This window comes from Erythrolamprus reginae, chromosome 1 (assembly GCF_031021105.1).
Source record: "Erythrolamprus reginae isolate rEryReg1 chromosome 1, rEryReg1.hap1, whole genome shotgun sequence".
Lineage (NCBI taxonomy): Eukaryota > Metazoa > Chordata > Lepidosauria > Squamata > Dipsadidae > Erythrolamprus > Erythrolamprus reginae.
In genome coordinates this window covers 247,616,783-247,637,098 of record NC_091950.1, presented here as the reverse complement: position 1 = coordinate 247,637,098, position 20,316 = coordinate 247,616,783, and the positions used below count along the sequence as shown (strand labels likewise).

At 40.0% G+C, this 20,316-nt stretch overlaps 2 protein-coding genes across 7 annotated transcripts in view; both read left to right on the top strand.

Moving 5' to 3' along the window:
* The window catches only part of UBXN2A (UBX domain protein 2A), a 48,255-nt gene extending 36,842 nt beyond the window's left edge, over positions 1 to 11,413 (top strand). For all 6 annotated transcript variants that reach the window (XM_070738520.1, XM_070738502.1, XM_070738511.1 and 3 more), the window contains exons 4-7: positions 2,750 to 2,859; positions 5,334 to 5,471; positions 8,419 to 8,577; positions 10,898 to 11,413. In XM_070738520.1, the coding sequence (XP_070594621.1) occupies positions 2,750 to 2,859; positions 5,334 to 5,471; positions 8,419 to 8,577; positions 10,898 to 11,093 (603 nt within the window). In that variant the 3' untranslated portion in view covers positions 11,094 to 11,413. The remainder of the gene's footprint in view (positions 1 to 2,749; positions 2,860 to 5,333; positions 5,472 to 8,418; positions 8,578 to 10,897) is intronic.
* A 7,109-nt stretch (positions 11,414 to 18,522) lies between these two features.
* MFSD2B (MFSD2 lysolipid transporter B, sphingolipid) overlaps positions 18,523 to 20,316 on the top strand; it is a 38,479-nt gene continuing 36,685 nt past the window's right edge. The window contains exon 1 of the mRNA XM_070732796.1: positions 18,523 to 19,108. Within this exon, the coding sequence (XP_070588897.1) occupies positions 18,974 to 19,108 (135 nt within the window). The 5' untranslated portion in view covers positions 18,523 to 18,973. The remainder of the gene's footprint in view (positions 19,109 to 20,316) is intronic.

The window sequence follows — 20,316 nt, the reverse complement described above, 5'->3', positions numbered from 1 at the left end:
TGACACACCACCCGAGTTATGCTTGGTTTTTTGGCGAATTTTGACACACCAAGCTCAAAAGGTTGCCCATCACTGGTCTAAGGCCTCATTCAGTGTTTCTAACAGGGCCTTTTCCATTTCTATAGGCAGATCTTTATATAGTTCTACGGGAAGCCCATCCGGCCCTGGTGCTTTATTGTTTTTTTGATTTTTAATTGCTTCTTTTAATTCCGTGTCAGTGATCGGTTTATTTATTATGTTGACCATATCTTGTGGAACTTTAGGTAGTTTGGCCTGTTCTAAAATTTCTTGCATTTTTAGCTCTTGAGTGTTATTTTGTGTAATATCGGCATACTCGTAAAGTTTGCTGTAGAAATCGCCAGCGATCTTTTTCTTCCTTTCCAGGTCGTGACATAGTTCCCCATTTTTGTTTTTAAGACAATTTATTAGTTTCTTTTCTTTTTGCTTTCTGAGTTTATTGGCTAACCATTTGCTAGGTTTATTGGCATTTTCAAAATTATATTGGTTAGTTCTTTTAATTTGTTGTGCCAAATTTTGTTGATCTATTAGATTTAGTTGATGTTTGATTTGTAGCATGTTTTGTTTAATTTCTTTTTTTTGGGGAAATTTCTGGAGTTCTTCTTCTAAGGCCCTATAATCTTCCTCTAATTTAGCCGATTTCTGCTTTTTTAGCTTAAATTCTTTGGCCATATATGAAATCGCTATCCCTCTGATAACAGCTTTGGCTGTGTCCCAAACATTTTGAAGATTTGTATGATCTTTGGGGTTTTCTTGGAAGAAATAGTTCATTTCAGTTTGGAATTTTACCTTAAACTCTTCCTGAGTTAATATGGATTTTTGAAGAGACCATCTGCAACACTGTTTAGAGCCTTTCCAAATTACTTTGAGTGCATTATGGTCTGAGATGTAACTGGAATCGATCTCTGTCGAATAAATTTTGGTATTAATTTCTGTTGTTACCCAAACCATATCTAATCTTGACCAAGATTGGTGCCTATCGGAATAGAAGGTATATTTTTTAAGATTGGGGTTTCTATCTCTCCAACTGTCTTTCAATTTTAGTTCTTTAATTAATTCAAAGAAAGCTTTCGGTAATGTTCTTTTCTTTTGTTTGGTCATCTTGTCATTTTTATAATCCAGTTCGGGATTAATTATACCGTTAAAATCTCCTACTAGACAGATATTGTCTGTGGAGTGCTCTTTAATTATATATAGTTTTGCTTGCTCATTTTCGACCACTTTTTCGGGCTTATGATTCCACCAGTTTTTTGCCACTGGTAAATGGTAGTTCCGGCACAGGTTCCAGTGGATCATCTGTGCCAATTATTATTATTATTATTATTATTATTATTATTATTATTATTATTATTATTATTATTATTTTATTAGACTTGTATGCTGCCCCTCTCCAGGGACATAATGGTGTGAATTTGTTTTATACATAGTCATATTCTTGACTGAGAACCCTAAATGATCTACTGTGGCTGCTAGACCATGTGATGCAGTCAGCACTGTGACTTTAGAAATAAATATATTGATGTAATAGTTGAGTTTGAAAGAACAATTTAAAAGGTGGGCATAAAAAGCAAAAAGAACAACAAGCAGCTTAATTTTTGTAGTACAGCAGAATGAGAAAGAGTAGAGAGATTTTAAGAGAAAGGAAATTCTCATGAACAACTGTTTGAATTAACAACAACAGTTGTCCAGGATCCCACAACTTTAGCCGCCCTGAGTCTTCGGAGAAGAGGCGGCATACAAATCTAATAATAATAATAATAACAACAACAACAACCACCACCACCTCCACCTTGTGATCGCCATTTGTAATTTCTTTGCCGGCTTCCGTGGAAAGTCCATATTTTTCTCTGAAATTTCAGCAAGGAGGATTTTCAAACCCTGAGCAGAGAGCGATACTGGTATGTGGCCAGTGCTAGGCCTCTCTCTCCATCCCCCTCAGGCATCCTCCATTCCTTACTTGGGATTCTGTTTCCTTAACAGTCTGCAAGTTCGGTTAACAACTACACCCAGTAGTGCTGAGATTGTAGTTCTTGAGTAAAGCAGTCGTGTGACATATCTCTTAATTAGCACTTGGCTCAACGACTGAGATTTCAGTCCCTATTACGGTCATTAAGAAACAACTATATGTAAACTGAGTCCTGTGGGATTGGGCAGCATATAAATAAAATAAACAAATGCTGGTAGAAAAATAATGAGTAGTATATGTTCTGTTAAAAGGAAATAATAGCCTCTATATTATTTGGTGAAGTTAGAACTGGACACGTTAACAGGAACTTAAGAGTAAGTCGAATGCAGTAGATTTAGGTTCTCTAAAGCATTGGTGGTAAAACAGGAGAACAATTCAAGAACAAATAAGTGAGGAATGAAAGTGCATTAAATACAAAAATGTTTGTATATGAATGAATAAATACATGAAGAATGGGTGAAGGGAAGCAGACGCCATAAGTCACAGTTGGATGAAGCTAATAGGCTATCGGCCCAGAGTCACCTTATTGGTGAGAGGGGCAGTCTATAAATTTAATAAAGAAAGTAATGAGTGAAGTAAAGGACATGGTTAGACAGAAGGAAAATTTGCAAGCATCAAAAGGCATAATGAAAGATGTGGTGTACACAGGCATTTTGGACTGATCTTTGTGATGTTGTACTGCTCATATGTTTATACATTTATTCTTGCATAAATGGTGTGGCTTAGCTCTTGATATAATGGTAATTTGTAATTTGTGTTATACAGGTTGATACAATTATTACATTATGGAAAAATGGCTTTACAATAAATGATGGAGAACTCCGAAGTTACACAGATGTTGCAAACCAGCGCTTCTTGGATTCCATTAAAAAGGGGCAAGTCAGATTTCTATTAATGGGGTCTGTACATTACACTCTGAAGTGACTGCCCAGTTTGGGCAAAGGTTTGGATGTAGTGTCTATTCAAAATGTGCATCAATCCAAACTTTTTTTAAAAAAAGATACTCTTCTTTGAGATATTTGAAAGACAAATTTAAAAAATGGATTTCATGTTTGTTTAGTAATATATTTGCTGACTGGTTTCAATAGACGAAGTATGATATACTGACATTTAAATTCAAAACTGGTCTTGTATATGGAGATGCTTCATTATTATACAGTACAGTAATACCTCATGATACGAACTTAATTGGTGCAAGGAGGAGGTTCGTAAGATGAAAGGTTCGTAAGACGAAACATTGTTTCCCATAGGAAACAATGTAAAGTCAATTAATCCGTGCAACCAAAAAACCCCCCCGCAAAAAACAGCTTTCGGCGACTGCTGGGAAGCCGCGCGGCTGTTTTAAAAGGTGACAGCCGGCCTGGGGGGCTTCCCAGCACCCCCCCCCCCCGAACCTGGGGTTCGGGGGGGTGCTGGGAAGCCCCCCAGGCCGGCTGCGACCTTTTAAAACAGCCGCGCCGCTTCCCAGCTGTCTCCTGAAGCCGAACGCTAAAGCCGAACTTCCGCGTTCGGCTTCGGGAGACAGCTGGGAAGCGGCGCGGCTGTTTTAAAAGGTGACAGCCGAGCTGGGGGGCTTCCCAGCAACCTCCCGAACCGAACCCGGGGTTCAGAAAAAATTTGCCTCTTCTTACGAACTTTGTTCGAGTTACGAACCGGCGTTCGGGAGGCTTCTGGGAAGCCCCGCCGCCCGGCTGTCACCTTTTAAAACAGCCACGCGGCTTCCCAGCAGTCTCCGAACGCCGGTTCGTAACTCGAAAAAAGTTCGTAAGAAGAGGCAAAAATTTTCTGAACCCCGGGTTCGTATCACAAGTTGTTCGTAAGACGAGGGGTTCGTATCTTGAGGTACCACTGTATACAGAAAAAATGGGGAGAAAAAATTGAAAACAAAATATTGAACTATCATGTACAGGTAGTCCTTGCTCTGTGATTGCAACTGAGACCCAGAATTTACATCACTAAGCAGAACAATTATTAAGTGAATTTTGCTCCATTTTGCAGCCTTATTTATTCATTCATTCATTCATTCATTCATTCATTCATTCTATTTCTATGCCACCAAACTCCCTAGGGCAAAGGTAGGCAAAGTTGGCTCTTCTATGACATGTGAACTTCAGCTCCCAGAATTCCTGAGATAGCATGATTGGCTCAGGAATTCTGGGAGGTGAAGTCCACAAGTCATAGAGCAGCCAACTTTGCCTGCCACTTCCCTAGGGCAATGATGGCGAACCTATGGCATGGGTGACACAGGTGGTACGCAGAGCCACATCTGCTGGCACACGAGCTGTGGCCCTAGCTCAGGTCCAACATACATGTGTCAGCTGGTTTTTGGCTCGCACAGAGGCTCTGGGAGGGCTTTTTTGGCTTACAGAGAGCCTCCGGGTTGTGTGTGTTGTTTTTACCCTCCACTGGGTCCAAGGAAGCCTTTAGAGCCTGGGAAGAGCGAAAAACGAGCCTATGGGCCCACCAGGAGTTGGGAAACAGGCTGTTTCTCAACTACAGAGGGCCTCCGGGAGGCAGGGGATGCTGTTTTCGCCCTCCCCAGACATTGAATTATGGGTATGAACACTCGTGCATGTGCGATAACACATGCCCGTGTTCTTTTAGCACCCGAGGAAAAAAAGTTTTGCCATCACTGCCCTAGGGACTCTAGGCAGCTCAACAACCCAAAATGTAAAACATCCAAATAATACTAAAACCTCTAAAAACAGTTTAAAAAACCATTTAAATACAACAGTTAAACTCATGCATACCATGTATGGCCGGATCTCGATGGTTACCACCATCAGATCAACAGCCCCAGGCCTGCCGGAAAAGCCAGGTCCTTACCGCTTTCCAGAAGACCAGTAGGGTGGAGATCTCAGGAGGTAACTGGTTCCAGAGAATCGTAGCAGCCACAGAGAAGGCTCTCCCCTGCAGACCCGCTAGCTGACACTGTTTAGCTGACGGGACCTGGTGAACACCCACTTTGTGAGCCCTTACCGGTCGGAATTTGGTCGGGGAGCTGTCTTCCCACAGCTGTTAATTGCGTCACTGCAGTTGTTAAAGTAGTAACCCAGTTGTTAGGTGAAACTGGCTTCCTCACTGACTTTGCTCGTCAGAAGGTTGCAAATACATGACCTCAGGACACTGCAACTGTCATAAATACGTGCCAGTTGCCGAGCACCTGAATTTTGATCACATGATCACAAGGATACAGTGGTTGTAAGCGTGAAAAATCATAAGTCATAAGTTACTTTTTTCAGCATCGTTGGAATTGTGACTAAATGAATGGCTGTAAGTCGCAGACCATCTCAATTGGTTTTAAGTAATCAAAAATAATAGCCCCTTACGTTTCAAATATTTCTCTTAGGGAGCTGCCTCTTGAGTTACAGAAGATCTGTGACAAAGAAGAGGTGGATGTGAAGGTGGATGATAAGAAGGATGAGTTATATACGTTTCCGAAGACAGTTTTTCATCCTTTCTCTGGAGCAGGGTATCGATTAGGAAGGTGAGCAGCTTCGTGCTTTTACAGTAGTTATTGAAATTGGCTTATGAAATGAATGGAGGTGATGGTTTTCTTTCATTCTTCTGATGCTTCAATCCTGTGCCTACTTTTGAGTAAATCCCAAAGAATGTGTGATGTGAATAAGGTGGCGCCTGCACTTCTAGATTTTGAAGAAGACTTCTATAGGTAGTTCTCACCTTACAACCATAACAGAGATCAGAACAGACACATAGACATTAACATCATCTATAAACTATATGCAAAAGAGACATTTAACCAGCCCAAAAGAGAACAGAAAGACACCAGCACTTCTCCACCAGTAATCAGCACCCAGGTCAACATAGATTATCTCCAAGGTTGACTTCAGGCCAACAATCAAGTAAGCAACAGCCCAATCAAGAAACTGCCAAAGAGCCATCAATAAACAGCCCAACCAAAGAATCTCTAAGACCAGCCCCACCAACACTGACGGGCAAGCTATTAGAATATTAAACTAACAGCAAACAACACTCTCACTAGCAGTGATGATGTTGCCTAGTTAGGGTAATGTAACGCCTGCAAGAAACAAGCTCTGAGAGCATCAAAGAGCCCCTCACCAGAATTTCTGTTGTCAACTTCTTGTTAAGTTGACTTGTCCAACTTTTGTCATAGCTGTTAAATGAATGAACATTCAGCAGGCATTAAGAGAATCATAGGGTCACAAGTCAAATGCATCTTCTCCCATTGATTTTGCTTGTGGAAATTATCTGAGAAGGTCACAAATGGGGTTCACATGACTCTTGGATGCTAAAATCATTGTCAATACATCCTGGTTGCCAAGAACCTGAATTTTGATTATGTTACCATGGGGATGTTAAGATGGTCATAAGTGCAAGTCATAAATAACTTTTCACAGTCATTGGAAGTTTGAACAGTCACTAAATGGATGGTTGTAAGTCAAGGACTACCTATACAAAACATCTGTTTTTAAGTTGGAGCTGAAAAAATTGCAGCCTTTCTACTGAATATCCTGTCTTAGTATCAAACACCATATTTTTGGAGTATAAGAAGCACCAGAGTATAAGATGCACCTAGATTTTAGAGGTGGAAAACACGGGGCAAAGTATTCTGAACCAAATGGTGTAGTAATATATTATTTAATAAAATACCAGTGTAGCAGAATACTTTTTACAAACATGTATACTTTTTACAACCGTGTACACTTTTTACAAACTTCAAACCTGACAGCTTTAAAACTTGTTCACTTCAACTCCCAGAATTCCTCCTCAAGTCATGCTAGCTCAGGAATGGGAGTTGAAGTCCACAAGTCTAAAACTTGCCAAGTTTGAATACACTTGCACCCCTATCCCAGGTGTCTTCAAACTGGACAGCTTTAAGACTAGTGGACTTCAACTCCCACAATTCCTCCTCCAGTCATACTAGATGGGGCAATTAGAAGGCAAAACTACACCCATTTTTGCAAAATGTCTTAGGACCAGATTACCTACAGGAATGTCTTCTGCTTCATGTACCCCAGCAGCTGGTTAGGTCCCACGGAGTTGGCCTTCTCCAGGTCCTGTTGGCCAGACAATGTTGTCTGGCGGGATCTAGGGGAAGAGCCTTCCCTGTGGCGGCCCCGGCCCTTTGGAATTAACTCTGTCTGGAGATATGTACTGCCCCCTCTCTCCTGGCTTTCTGAAAAGTTCTGAAGACTCATCTCTGCTGGCAGGCATGGGGGCCTGAGTATTGAGATCAATTTCAGCCATTGCCATGAGTGACTAATTAGACGAATATGGATGCTTGTGTGGAATAAATGGTGGGGTTTTTTTTTTAAAAAAAGGTTTTATAGTAATTTTTAATATTAGATTTCTATACATGTATATTGTAATGTATTTATTATGTTGTACACCGCCCTGAGGCATTTGAGAAGGGCGGGATAGAAGTCAAATAAACAAACAAACAATAAATACATAAAGGGCCATTTTTCGCTCATTTTTTCACAAAAATTGTGGTATTTTTGCCTTCCCCTCCATTCCCAAGAGCTCTCTGCAGGCTTCCCAGACCCTTTGCTCACTCTATTTCTGTGGAAAATGGGCAAAAAATGCTTTTAGCAAAAACAGGGGCATTTCTGCCATCACCCTGTACCCAGGAGCTCCCTGCAAGCTTCCCAGACTCTTTGCCTACCCCATTTTTGTAAATAAATAAATAAAAATGGGCAAAACATGGCCCATTTTTTGCAGAAATCGGTGAGGTTTTGCCTTCTAATTACCCCATCTAGCATGACTGGTGGAGGAATTCTGGGAGTTGAATTCCACTCGTCTTAAAGATGTCAAGTTTGAAGACCCCTGGGTTAGGGGTGCAAAGCTCTTCAAACGTAACAAGTTTAAGATTTGTGGACTTCAACTCTCATTCCTGAGTTAGCATGACCGGAGGAGGAACTCCACATTGCGAGGGCTTATGGGGCCTTTGAAAGACAATGATGTGCACCTTAGCATGTGCCCCCAATATAAGCCCTACCCCCAAAATAAGTGCCGACAGATGAGGCGGGGGGGTTGAGTTGCCCCGTGTACACACTGGCTTACGGCAGAGCTCCTGCAGCCAGGCCATCCATGCCCCGACAGCAAGAGCCCACATGGCCACCAAGCCACTTCTGTTTGCTTGTGGCCACAACATAGTAGAAACCCAAGCAACGCACCAATGCTGCAGCCACAAGGTGAGAGCAAGTGTCGGGGCATGGATGGGCTGGCTGCGGGCATCCTGAGGTAAGCTGGTGTGGGACGCATGGGGCAGCTCAAAAAAATTAAGATACCCCTGAAAATAATCCCTAGTGTTTATTTCAGAGCCCAAAAGGAAATAAGACTCGGTCTTATTTTGGGGAAAACTCTGTATTTAGCCACATAGCTCATAAAGAAGACATTGTCTAGAATGAAGTGGTGTTACAATCTCATATGATTAAAACTTTATTTTTCAGTGCTACACCTAGAATAATTTCCAAAGTTAAAAAAAAAGGTGAAGAAACTGAAAAGAGAAAACCGACAGTAGTACTAAATAATTCAGAACCTATCACTAGAATCCAGATTTGGTTAGCAGATGGAGCAAGGATAGTACAAAGCTTCAATATTTCTCATAGGTAAGAATAGATCACATTAACAGGATTCGTTTTGTGCAATATAATGTGCAGTTTACAGTTTGTGCAATTTACTTCCTTTCAAGACAAATTACAGCCCACCAAGCTATTTCTAAGAATGTTTACTTAGAAATTAAATTCTATTGCAACCATTGGGATGTACTTCCAAGAGGAGAGCCAAAGTGCCTTTAAAATATTGATTTGTTTTGAATACTGAGCCACGAAATATGTTAGCTTTTCAACATTAGCCATGGATAAAACCTAGATAAATATTTCAAAGTATATATGAAAATAATAGTGTAATTTTTTTTAAAAAAAATCTCAAAAACAAAACATACTACGGTACTAAGCAAAGTGCGACATAAACAGGATGGATAAAAATCAATGATTTTTTAAAATCAGATTTTTAAATTTTAAATGGGATTTTTTTATTTTTATCAAATTTACTTGATAAAAGAAACTAAATATAGTTTTCTATGTAAGATTCATTAATAATTTAATTTGTTCAGCATGAAATGAAGCTTAGTTATGTAGCATACAGCTATATATTCTGCAATTTTTACATTTTTGGTAAACTCATTCAACGAATCCAAGCTCTGCAAGCAAAATAGGAAACCTTCATTTTGTTTGCAAATAATAATATTATAAATTCTAATCACCAACAAGAATGAGTTCCTACATTTAAAGAGCACCTGTCATTTCCAATCCATCATGGCAGCGCCTGTTAGCAGGCATCCATTCACTTGCTGTCCGCCACGTCCCTCACATTGTTGTGTCACTGCCATATCACCAACCATCCCATTATAGTGAATGGGACTGTTAGTGAGTCAACAGCGGGTCAGAGAAGGAGCCACTGTGGGGCAGAAAAGACAGTTGCTCTTTAAAAATTATGATTTAAATCTTCAAGTTGGAAAACAGGCCATTTCTGGCCTCCGAGGAGTAGACGCTCCTAGAAATGCTCTGAAGCCTGAGGAGAGCAAAAAAATGGAACTGAAAGTCAGCAAGTGAAACATTTCCAGCGGTGTGTGTGGAAGGACGTTTTCGCCCTCCCCAGGCTCCTAGAAAGGCTCTAGAGCTTGGGGAGAGCAAAAGGCGGACCTTCCCCACCCCCTCTGGAGGCTGAAACAGCCTGTTTCCTGACTCCCAGTGGGCCCATAAGGCCTGAAAATCAGCTGCCCAGTGCGTGCATGTACGCCAGACCTGAGCTTGCATGTCCATTGATATGGGTCCATGTGCCACTTGTGGCACACATGCCACAAGTTTGCCCTCACAGCTCTAGACTGATTATTTTTCTCTAAGATGTTAGTGCATTGCTTCCCAATTATGGTAGTTTTGGGGTCTGTTGACTTAAGTTCCTAGAATTCTCATCAATGGATATGTTGGCTCTAGAATTCTGGAAGTTGAAGTCCACATACCTCAAAATTGCCATGATTGGGAAACCAGTGAGTAAATTGTCTCTTTGGCTAAAGAACAATCTATCCTTTGGTTTTTCCAAAGCTGCTGTCCTCTCCATATACAAGTCACTGAAGCTCATGCATAGAACAACAACTGATATAGAACAACAAACTGGGGAAGTCTATCCTACTGCCTTTAGTATCTACAGAAAAACTGTTCTTATCAATGACTGGCCATATGGTTCAGATTCAGAAAGAGCAATATTAGCAATCTTCTATGGAAAATTAATTTGGGATGGAGGATTAACAATTCATTTGGATATGCAGTGCGATAATGTTTATAATAGTTCTGAATGAGGTTAGAACACCTCCTTTCATTGTATTGCAAAGAGTTAGAAAAACCTAAACAGATTTATTCTTACATCAGCATGTTTTTCTAATGTAACATAACAACATAACATAACTGGCTACATTGCTAACTTTGAAAGCCACTACAAAAATCTACTGTATGCTGCCAATTAAAAACCAAATGTACCAACTATCATACCAATCAAGAAAAAAAACTTCTGCACACAAAATCCACACACGCCTCTACAACTTTATAAACAACAAACTCAAAGACTCGAGATCTATCCCACCACTCAAAGGACCAAAAGGTAAAGAATAAAATGATGAAGCTGTTAAAGCCAACCTCTTTAACACATTCTTCGGCTCCGTCTTTGTTAACAGCAATGGCTCATACCCAATATTTCTAGTCTCAAATCAAAAATAGCAACGTTCTAACACAAATCGATTTTACAGAAGATATTAGAAAAGCATTATGCAACTTAAAACCATCTCTTATCTATTGGACCTGACTCCCATGAAATTTGTTCTTTAAAATGTGATTTAAAATATCAGACATTAATCTTTGTTCCTTTCCATTTTAGAATAAGTCACATCAGAAACTTCATAATTGACTACCAGAGACATCAAGGAAGATGGCCTTTCACACTGACTACTTCACTTCCTTTTCAAGAGTTGTTGAATGAATCTCTCACACTAGAAGAAGCTAACTTAAAAAATGCTGTTGTTGTGCAAAGACTTAAAAATAATATGGAGCCTTTCCAGAGTTTCTCTTCTTAGTATTTTCTACCTAAAAGAAAGAACAGTTGCAGGAAAGGTCTTGGAAATGTGGAAGACAACATCCCTACAATAGGTCCCCAGTTGTGATTATTTTAATGTAGAACATCTGACTGTTGAGTGATTTTAGCTGAATCACCTCCACTTAGGAATAGCAGTAACTCCTGTGTTTTATATGACATTTACAATGCTGCTTTAAAAAGGCATGCAATGTAAGCTGAACTAAAGATACACCACAACCACCCAAAATGTATATTTTTGGTTTGTATTTTTGGTTTGTTTTAAATAGCCTGGCAGAAAGTAATAGAGCCAACCCTACTGAACTGGGCATTCTTTCTTCTTTAATTCTTTATTCTTTATTGGCCAAGTGTGATTGAACACACAAGGAATTTGTCTTTGGTGCATATGCTCTCAGTGTACATAAAAGAAAATATACATTTGTCAAGAATCATGAGGTACAACACTTAATGATTGTCATAGGGGTCAAATAAGCAACGAAGAACCAATATTAATAAAAATCTTAAGGATATTAGCCACAGGTTACAGTCATACAGTTATAAGTGGGAGGAAATGGGTGATAGGAATGATGAGAAAAAACTAGTAGTAATAGTTATGCAGACTTAGTAAATAGTTTGACAGTGTTGAGGGAGTTACTTGTTTAGCAGAGTGATGGTGTTCAGGAAAAAACTGTTCTTGTGTCTAGTTGTTTCGGTAGCGACATTTTGAGGGTAGGAGTTGAGGGTAGGAGTTTACTGTAACCAGTAAAGGAACATGTAAGGAAAATCTTGAACCTTTCTGTAAGTTTAAAGTTGAAAAAATTTCAAAGCACAATTTGACTTCATTCTTGCTTACTTTTTATATGTTATAGTTTGATATACAGTGGTACCTCGGTACTCGAACGCTTTGGTTCTCGTACATTTTGGGGAACGAACAAAATTTTCGGGAAAAATTTGCTTCGGTATCTGAACAAAAATTCGGATATCGAACAGCCACAAAAAATTTTGTTCATTATCCAAAATGTTACCGCCGGGGGCTGCTGCAATCCCAGCAGTTTCAGGGGGCTGAGGAGCTCTATAAGAGCTCCAAGCTGCAGGAAGAGTGGGGGCGGCTGCAATCCCGGCAACTTCGGGGGCTCCTTTCCTCAATGCTTCCTCTTATTACCTGTAAGCAGCTGCAAAAACTTTCTCCTTCCCGGCGGCGGCAACGGCGGCGGCTTCCCTTCGAGTAGCAACAGCGCCGGGAACATCACGTGATGAAGAGAAGCCGCTGGAGCCATCTCAGCAATTGTCGCCGCTCCAGCAGCTTCCCTTCATTATGTGACATTCCCGGCGCTGTTGGTCCTCGAAGGGAAGCCTCCGCCGTTGCCGCCGCCGGGAAGGAGAAAGTTTTTGCAGCTGCTTACAGGTAATAATACGAAGCATTGAGGAAAGGAGCCCCCCGATTGCAGCCGCCCCCACCCTTCCTGCAGCTTGGAGTACCGAATTTATTTATCCCATAGGAAATAAAGAAAATAGATTTAATTGGTTCCCAGCGAGTTAACAGGGGCTGGGAACCAATTAAATCCATTTCCATTATTTCCTATGGGATAAATAAATTCGGTACTCGACCAAATCGGTTCTCGACCACACTTCTGGAACGAATTGTGGTCAAGAACCGAGGCACCACTGTATTTTATTCTATCAATGCTACAGTATGATATCGATATAACTTAATGTATACATTTTGTTTGTTCAGAAAAATATCACAGGTACAGTTTTTAAGCATAGTGTCTGGGATTTGTTTTTTCAATTTGTCTCGCAGTTTATGTTTTAGGATATCAGAATAGCAAATGACTAAAGAAGCATCATGTAACATCTTTCATATGTATATCACACACACACATGAGTCAGAGTTTATGATGTGACTCTGGTTTTAATATTTAGACAAGCATATATCCTAAACCTAGGTACATCTGATTGTACAAGTTGGAATAATTCCACATGTAATAATTCCACTTTAATTATATGGGCATACCTCTGGATAGAGCTAAATTTCAATTGCATTTTATGCCATTAAAAACAGAGGAATACATTATCTGAAGTCCTGAATGATTTATTTAGAACTCTGTTACTCCTGAGGAAAGTTTCAATTGTTAGTTTTCAGATAGAAGCACTGAATAAGGAGGCTGCCTACTACATTATATGAGAAATAACGTTCAGCTTTAAAAAGCAGTCCTTTAGTTTTCTAAATAGGAGCACACTCGGAGAACACATTTTTAAGCAACCATTAAGGAATGGAGTAGATTTAAGTGCAGTATTATCACTACATGTTTGAGTTGATTCAAAGGCAGATGGTTTACGATATAAAATGTTCAGCTTCCACCATTAAAAATGTCTTGGCAGATGGCAGATCTGGATAGTCTCATCTGGACTTGGAAGCTAAGCAAAATAAGCCTTGGTTGCAACTTGAATGGGGAAGCTGCCAGGAAATCCCAAAGGTGTAGAGTAGGCAGTAAATTTAAGAAACAAAATCCCAAAAGGAAAAGGCAAACCATTCTGTACAGTTGCCAAAATTCTGCAAAAACATTTCTATGAAATTACCAATTCAAACAGTAATTTGTCATTTAGAAAGTCTGAAATCATTAGAAATAGCTTTTTATCATGTTGGTTTGATGGGGTGGGATTTTTCAAGTTGAAACCATATGCAGTAATTGAGTCCTCCCACCAGAAAAATTATTCTTAATTATTCCTTTATGACATCTAACATTATAAAAATGTTGGATATGAAAAAAACAATAATAACCCCTTGAAAAATCATAATCTGGACTGATATCCAAAGAAAAAGGGGATAAGAAGGAAATTGGACAGAATCCTAATTCTTCGTAGCTGTTGATCAGGAAAAATAGCCTGGAGGAGGAGAGGAGGCAAGTTGCAATTGGGTCAACTTGCAGAAGAGAACCCACCTTGCCTTCTGTGGGTAATTCAAGCATTATATTCCAAAATGTCCTGCTCTTGATCATGCAACAAGGTCACTTTCAAAAACAATCAGAACAGCTGCATGGGACTTGAATATGGCTCCTGCTACATTAACAGGAAGTAGAACTGAACAATTAAGTCCGCCCCTGCTATCATGTTCAGGTTTTTTTAAATTAAATTAAGGAGTATAAGTGAGCTTTGCAGCTGGGAATTCTTTGATGATCCATCTGAGAAATAAGGCCTCCTTTCTCCATCTGCTACTAGGAAGGCATCAAACAAATTATTTTTATTTATTTATTATTTTTTTATTTTTTTATTTAGATTTGTATGCCGCCCCTCTCCGCAGACTCCCAGAATACCTGTTGTGGAGGTAGTTTTTTTTAATACAACAGAACTGGGATTTTGCCATCAGGATATATTACTTGGCCTTATTTTTGAATTCCATTGTTTGTTCAACAAAAGTTGCCTTTTTTATTTTGCATGGCTGGATATGCATCCAATTTAATTTTTCTTCCTTTTTGTTTGTTTTTTGTTTGTTGTTTATTAAAGTTTATATGCTGCCCAATTCCAGTGGACTCTGGGTGGCTCACAATAATAACAAATTAAAAGCAGTGTAAAAAGATTACAATATAAACAGAAGATATATAAAGCATAAGAACAGCCCTTAAAAACCATACATACTCTCAATCATTCATGGTCCTAGGCCCACCGGAAAACCAGGACTTAACTGCTTTTCGGAAAGCCGGTAGGGGAGAGATAGTGCAGATTTCCGGAGGCAGTTGGTTCCAAAGTGTCAGAGTTGCCACAGAGAAGGCCCTTCCCTGCTGTCCTGCCAACCAACATTGTTTGGCAGACGGGACCTTGAGAAGACCAATTCTGTGGGCCCTTATTGGCCGCTGGGAAGTATTAGGGGTGGTATTGTGCTGTGTCCTGGTATTCAAGCCAAGGCATTTTAAATTATGAACTTAAGAATGATGTGTGAACCCAGCCAGTAATGACTAACTTATTAACATAATTGAATAAATCTTAGCCTAGCAAAGTGTACATCTTGTATTTTTTGTCTCTAGATAACTATGTTTTACTAAAACCACATAGACTTATATACCTTTCCATAATGCTTTACAGCCCTCTCTAAACTGTTTACAGCATTAACGTATTATCCCCAACAATTTGGCTCCTGATTTTACCAACCTTAGAAGGATGGAAGGCTGAGTCAGGATCCAATTGCTGGCGGTCAGGATTTGCCTGCAATACCACTACACCTCGTATTAGCCTGCAATACCACCACACCACCACAGGATACACCAAATCCTGTAGAGTTGCCTTTTTTGCCTTTTTTCTACACCTTCAAATTTTAGTGTAGGTTATGATGGCTTGCTGATGCATCATAATAGTGCAGTGGGTATTGTTAGATATCCAAGGGGGTTTCCTACATCCTAAGGCTAACCGTCAGAGATCCTGCTAGATTCAAATGAAGTATAAAGCTTGGTTTTACCTTATTTGTATGGATTGAGCCAACTAATAAACCAATGTAAAGCAAAATAAGGCTTTATGTGTTATATGATCTGCGTCTTCTCCATCTGCAAATTACCTCTAGCTAGTGACCAAGAGGAGGAGTTAAGACTCAAGCTGACTAATATCATCCCTAGGCCAAAATGAATGTTAAGCATTCTTTTAAAAAATAGTTTTATGTTCAGATGTGTGCATGGTTTTTTTTTAAAAAAAATCGGTTAAATGCTTTAACATGGAACTAGCTGATAATAAATATTATGATCCGTCAAGTCCATTCTTTTGCAAAAACCAAAATGGAATATAGTCTCACAATTTGAAACAGAATATAATTTCATTTCTATTATCATTATATCTTCTTTTGTTGAAGAATTGATTTTACTGATGCAGATTAATGGGGATTTTTATTTGTAAATTCCTGCAATAAAAAAATCTAAACATTCTTCAAAATCATTAAAACTTTGCAAGGTTTTCAGACTTCCCTACTTCTGTGTGAAATATTGTCTTTGTGAACTGTTATATGTAGATAATCACTTAAAAATGAAATATGCTAGAAATCTCAACAGCAATATGCTACCTTGTATGTCAGTACATGTAAAACATACATGCATACAATTCAGTATACAGTGTTCCCTCGATTTTCGCGGGTTCAAACTTAGCGAATACAGTAGTTGCTACTGGTTCAGAAGAACTTCTGAATTTTGATCACACAACCACTGGGATACTATTACGGTTGTAAGTGCAAAAAATTGTCATAAGTCACTTTTTTCAGTGCAATTGTAACTTTAAAATGTCATTAAATGAAATGTTGAAATTGAGTATGTTACTTCTTTGGTTATAATGGTAGAACAATCAAAGCCACAAGTATTTCACTGAAAAAGATTTCTCCTGCTCTTTCAAGACATCCTCTTTAGATTAAAATAAAGAATGCAATTGAAAAGAAACCTTGATGGGGGGGGGGAAGCAACTGAAATTTCCTTAAGAAATAATATTTGAATAACGCCATTTAGAAAAGGATCTACAGAACCTTTCACTGAGGTCAGACAATTATCAGTCATAGCCATAGCAGCATCCAGATCTTGCCATTTTTGGGAGGTGTCAATAGTTGTTAACTTTGCTGTTGAAAAACCAACATTCTCTGTTCATCTCCAATCAAGACTCAGGCAATTAAAAGTGGGCAAATAAAAACCTGTTTCAGATTTGGTATTTCCACCCACAGGAATGGGCCAACCTTTGACAAATGTGGAATTTAGATTTGCTAACTTTACTCCAAAGCCTAATAGTACTATGAAGTAATCATAGCTTAGTTGGAAATTAGATACATGTACAGGTTAAACAGAATAATTCCAATTTCATAATATAATATTCTCAAAGTTTACACTTATTTTCCGTACAAAACCGAATTGGGAAGCTGAAGCATGGATGTAAGACAGGTTATTTGTATCAGAGGTGGAATCTGTTTTATATGAGATTTTGTATTCTGTTGGTCGCCTTGAGTCACCATATGTGAATAGGTGGCAATATAAATTCTCTTTTGAAGAGAGATATTAACTTTCTAAAACTGGGTTATTTCTAGGATAATAAACTCAGTGGTGGGCTGCCAAAAATTTTATTGCCACACTGTGGATGTGGCTTATTTTGTGGGGATGGCTTAAGTCATGTGACTGGGATCACTTGCTGGCCATCTGACCAAGTGGGAATGGCTTTGCAATCCTGATGGGGTGGCTTAAAGGTCATGTGACTGGGTGGGAGTGATTTACCAACCAAGATAAGTTTTCAAATAGGTGCTTGGACTCTTTTTTTCAGTTGATTAAGTCACATTATTTCAATAGCCACAAAAGGACAACTTGTTGAGGAGCACAGTAACATTTTAAAGTTTTCTACTGAACCCACAAGGTTCAGTATAATAACAAAGTAGGCAAGTAGCTCAATTTTCTTTAATTGCTATAAAAGTTCAGTTCTAGATAATGATTAAAACGTTTATGGGTAAAAACATACTGTTTAATTATTTTCTATTTTAAAAGTAATTAAGGATCATACTAAGGTGCTAGAGAAGGACAATAAAAAAACCTTGAGTATTCAATAAATAGCGCATAAACTTACTAGCCCCACTGCACTCCCCCCCCCCCCAGCAGCCCAATACTGATACAACTTCACACTTCAAAGTTCTTAAAATGTGGAATACTGTATCGTATTTACCCTGGAACTATGGAATGTAATTTTGTACTTAAGTCACTTTCCTTTTAAAAGAAAAACTACGTCCGCCCCGTTGCAATATATTCTCAGGAATTCTAGAATTAGTTTCCAATTTTGAAAGAATATACTGTATTTGAATGGAAAAGACACCTCCATAGTCTTAATTTTTGGGGAATAGGTGTATGTAATATGCCCGAGATGCAGCATATTTAGCTTGCATTTGGTACGCAACACAGTACTACAACGTACACTGTCGCCAAGCCTTTTCGATAAGCGCGGGAAAAGCACCTATTTAGTGATTAAGTACCATTTACTGTACTTTCTAAATCCCACTTCAGGCACAAAAGCCGGCTAGCTTTGGGCCGGTCACACACAAACACACATGAACACACACACTCTCTGTCACACACACACACACAATCTCAGCCCAACCCACTTCACAGGGTTGTTGTTAGAGGAAAATATGAAGAGGAAGGTGTGTTGGAGTCCATTTGGAAGGGGGCGGCATATAAATGCTACTCATAAATAAATGTTCCTCGCCTTATTTATAAAATAAAGGCGGGAGGAAAAAAAGACAACTTTTAAAAAGCTCGTACATTTAGTCGATTTCTTCAATGAATGCTAGCGTCACATATCACGGGATCACTACCGTTAATGGCGTGCGGTAGTTTACCGTGAAGCCAGCCCCCATGGCTTGCATGCCAGCTGTTGCAACCAGCGCCTTCCCGCAAATTCCGTCCCAAGCTGAAGCGCGATGAAGGGCCCGTTACCTGCCCGCCTCAGACCGCGACTAAAAAAAAAATGCGTCACCGCGCGTCCCGGTGGAGCAACCATTCGGATGAAGGGAAATAAAAACGGTGCCAGATGGGCAGGCTGCGCTTTAAAAGGGAGAGAAGGGGACGATGGGTTTGAAACTCGGGGGCAATGCGGGGCTTTCGCTTAAAACTGGAAGCAAACGGCTTCCGGGAATGATGGTTGCAGGCTGGTTCCCGCCCAGGAGACGCGAGTCCGACACGAGGTGTGAGGCCGGTTTCCTTCTCCGCACAGTGCGGGAACATTCCTCGTGCTACTGAACGGGTCGGGAAGGCTCTGGGGCGAGCCGGTTGGCAAAAAAGCAGCTCGCTTTTCAGCGCTCTCCACACAAGGCTTCCCTCCTGCCATCGGTCCCGCCCCGGATTATCAAGCCGGTGGCAGAAAGCCGGAGAGGCTACTGTCTAAGCTGCGATGGCAGGTGTCGGAGCCAAAGATCCGCCGCGGGGGCCACAAGGCGAGCTGCCTCCGAACCCACCGTTGCGAGAGAGCGGGCAATGCAGCGGCTTTGCAGAGCAGTCGCAGTCGCTGGGACGGTCGGTCGAAGGGGTGAGTCTCGCGTCCCTCCGCCTTGCGCTTTCCGGCTTCTTCGGGCATGCTCCCACGTTCTTGGGAGAGGGGAGAAGCTGAAAGGTTGTGCAGCAGGTAGTTATTTTGTTATTTACTTAACGGTATTTGTCAAAACATGGCTTCAGAGGATAATCAGAACTGCAGAAAAAAATTGCTGCCGACCTGCCTCCCATTGAGGACCTGTATACTGCACGAGTCAAAAAGAGGGCTGTGGAAATATTTACTGACCGCTCGCATCCTGGGCATACATACCTACCCTCAAAACGTCGCTTTAGAGCAGTGTTTCCCAACCTTGGCAACTGGAAGATATTTGGACTTCGGGGAATTCTGGGAGTTGAAGTCCAGATATCTTCGAGTTGCCAAGGTTGGGAAACACTGCTTTAGAGCACTGCACACCAAGGTAACTAGACACAAGAACAGTTTTTCCCAAACGCCATCACTCTGCTAAACAAATAATTCCCTCAACACTGTCAAACTATTTACTAAATCTGCACTACTACCGTATTACTACTAGTTTTTTTCTCATCATTCCTATCACTCATCTCCTCCCACTTATGACCATAGGACTGTAAGTTGTTGCTTTTGTGCTTAAGAATTTTATTAATATTGATTGTTTCCTGATTGCTTATTTGACCCCTATGACAATCATTAAAAGTAAGTCTTTGGAGATTCAAGATGTTGTAGGATGTAGTGCAGAGCCATATTAACAGTATCATCTGTCAATCTATTTGCTCGGTATGCAAATTGTAGGGAGTCTAATAGTGGATCTGTGATGGTTTTCAAGTGGGATATCACTAGCCTCTCAAAGGTTTTCATAACTACAAATGTTAGAGCAACGGGTCTGTAGTCATTAGTTCCTTGATGGAGGTCTTCTTTGGCACTGGAATGATAGTAGAGCATTTAAAGCAGGAAGGAACATAGCACATCTCTAGTGTTTTGTTCAAGATTTGGGTGAAGATGGGGGCCAATTGGTCAGCACAGACTTTTAAGCAAGAAGGAGAAGGAATCTATCTTAAAACTTATAACTATAAAAGTGAAAATCATTGCCCTTTTCAGGAATTTAAACAATAGAAGCATGCTTTAAGTTAAACCTTGTACAGTGGTACCTCTACTTAAGAACTTAATTCATTCCGTGACCAGGTTCTTAAGTAGAAAAGTTTGTAAGTAGAAGCATTTTTTCCCATAGG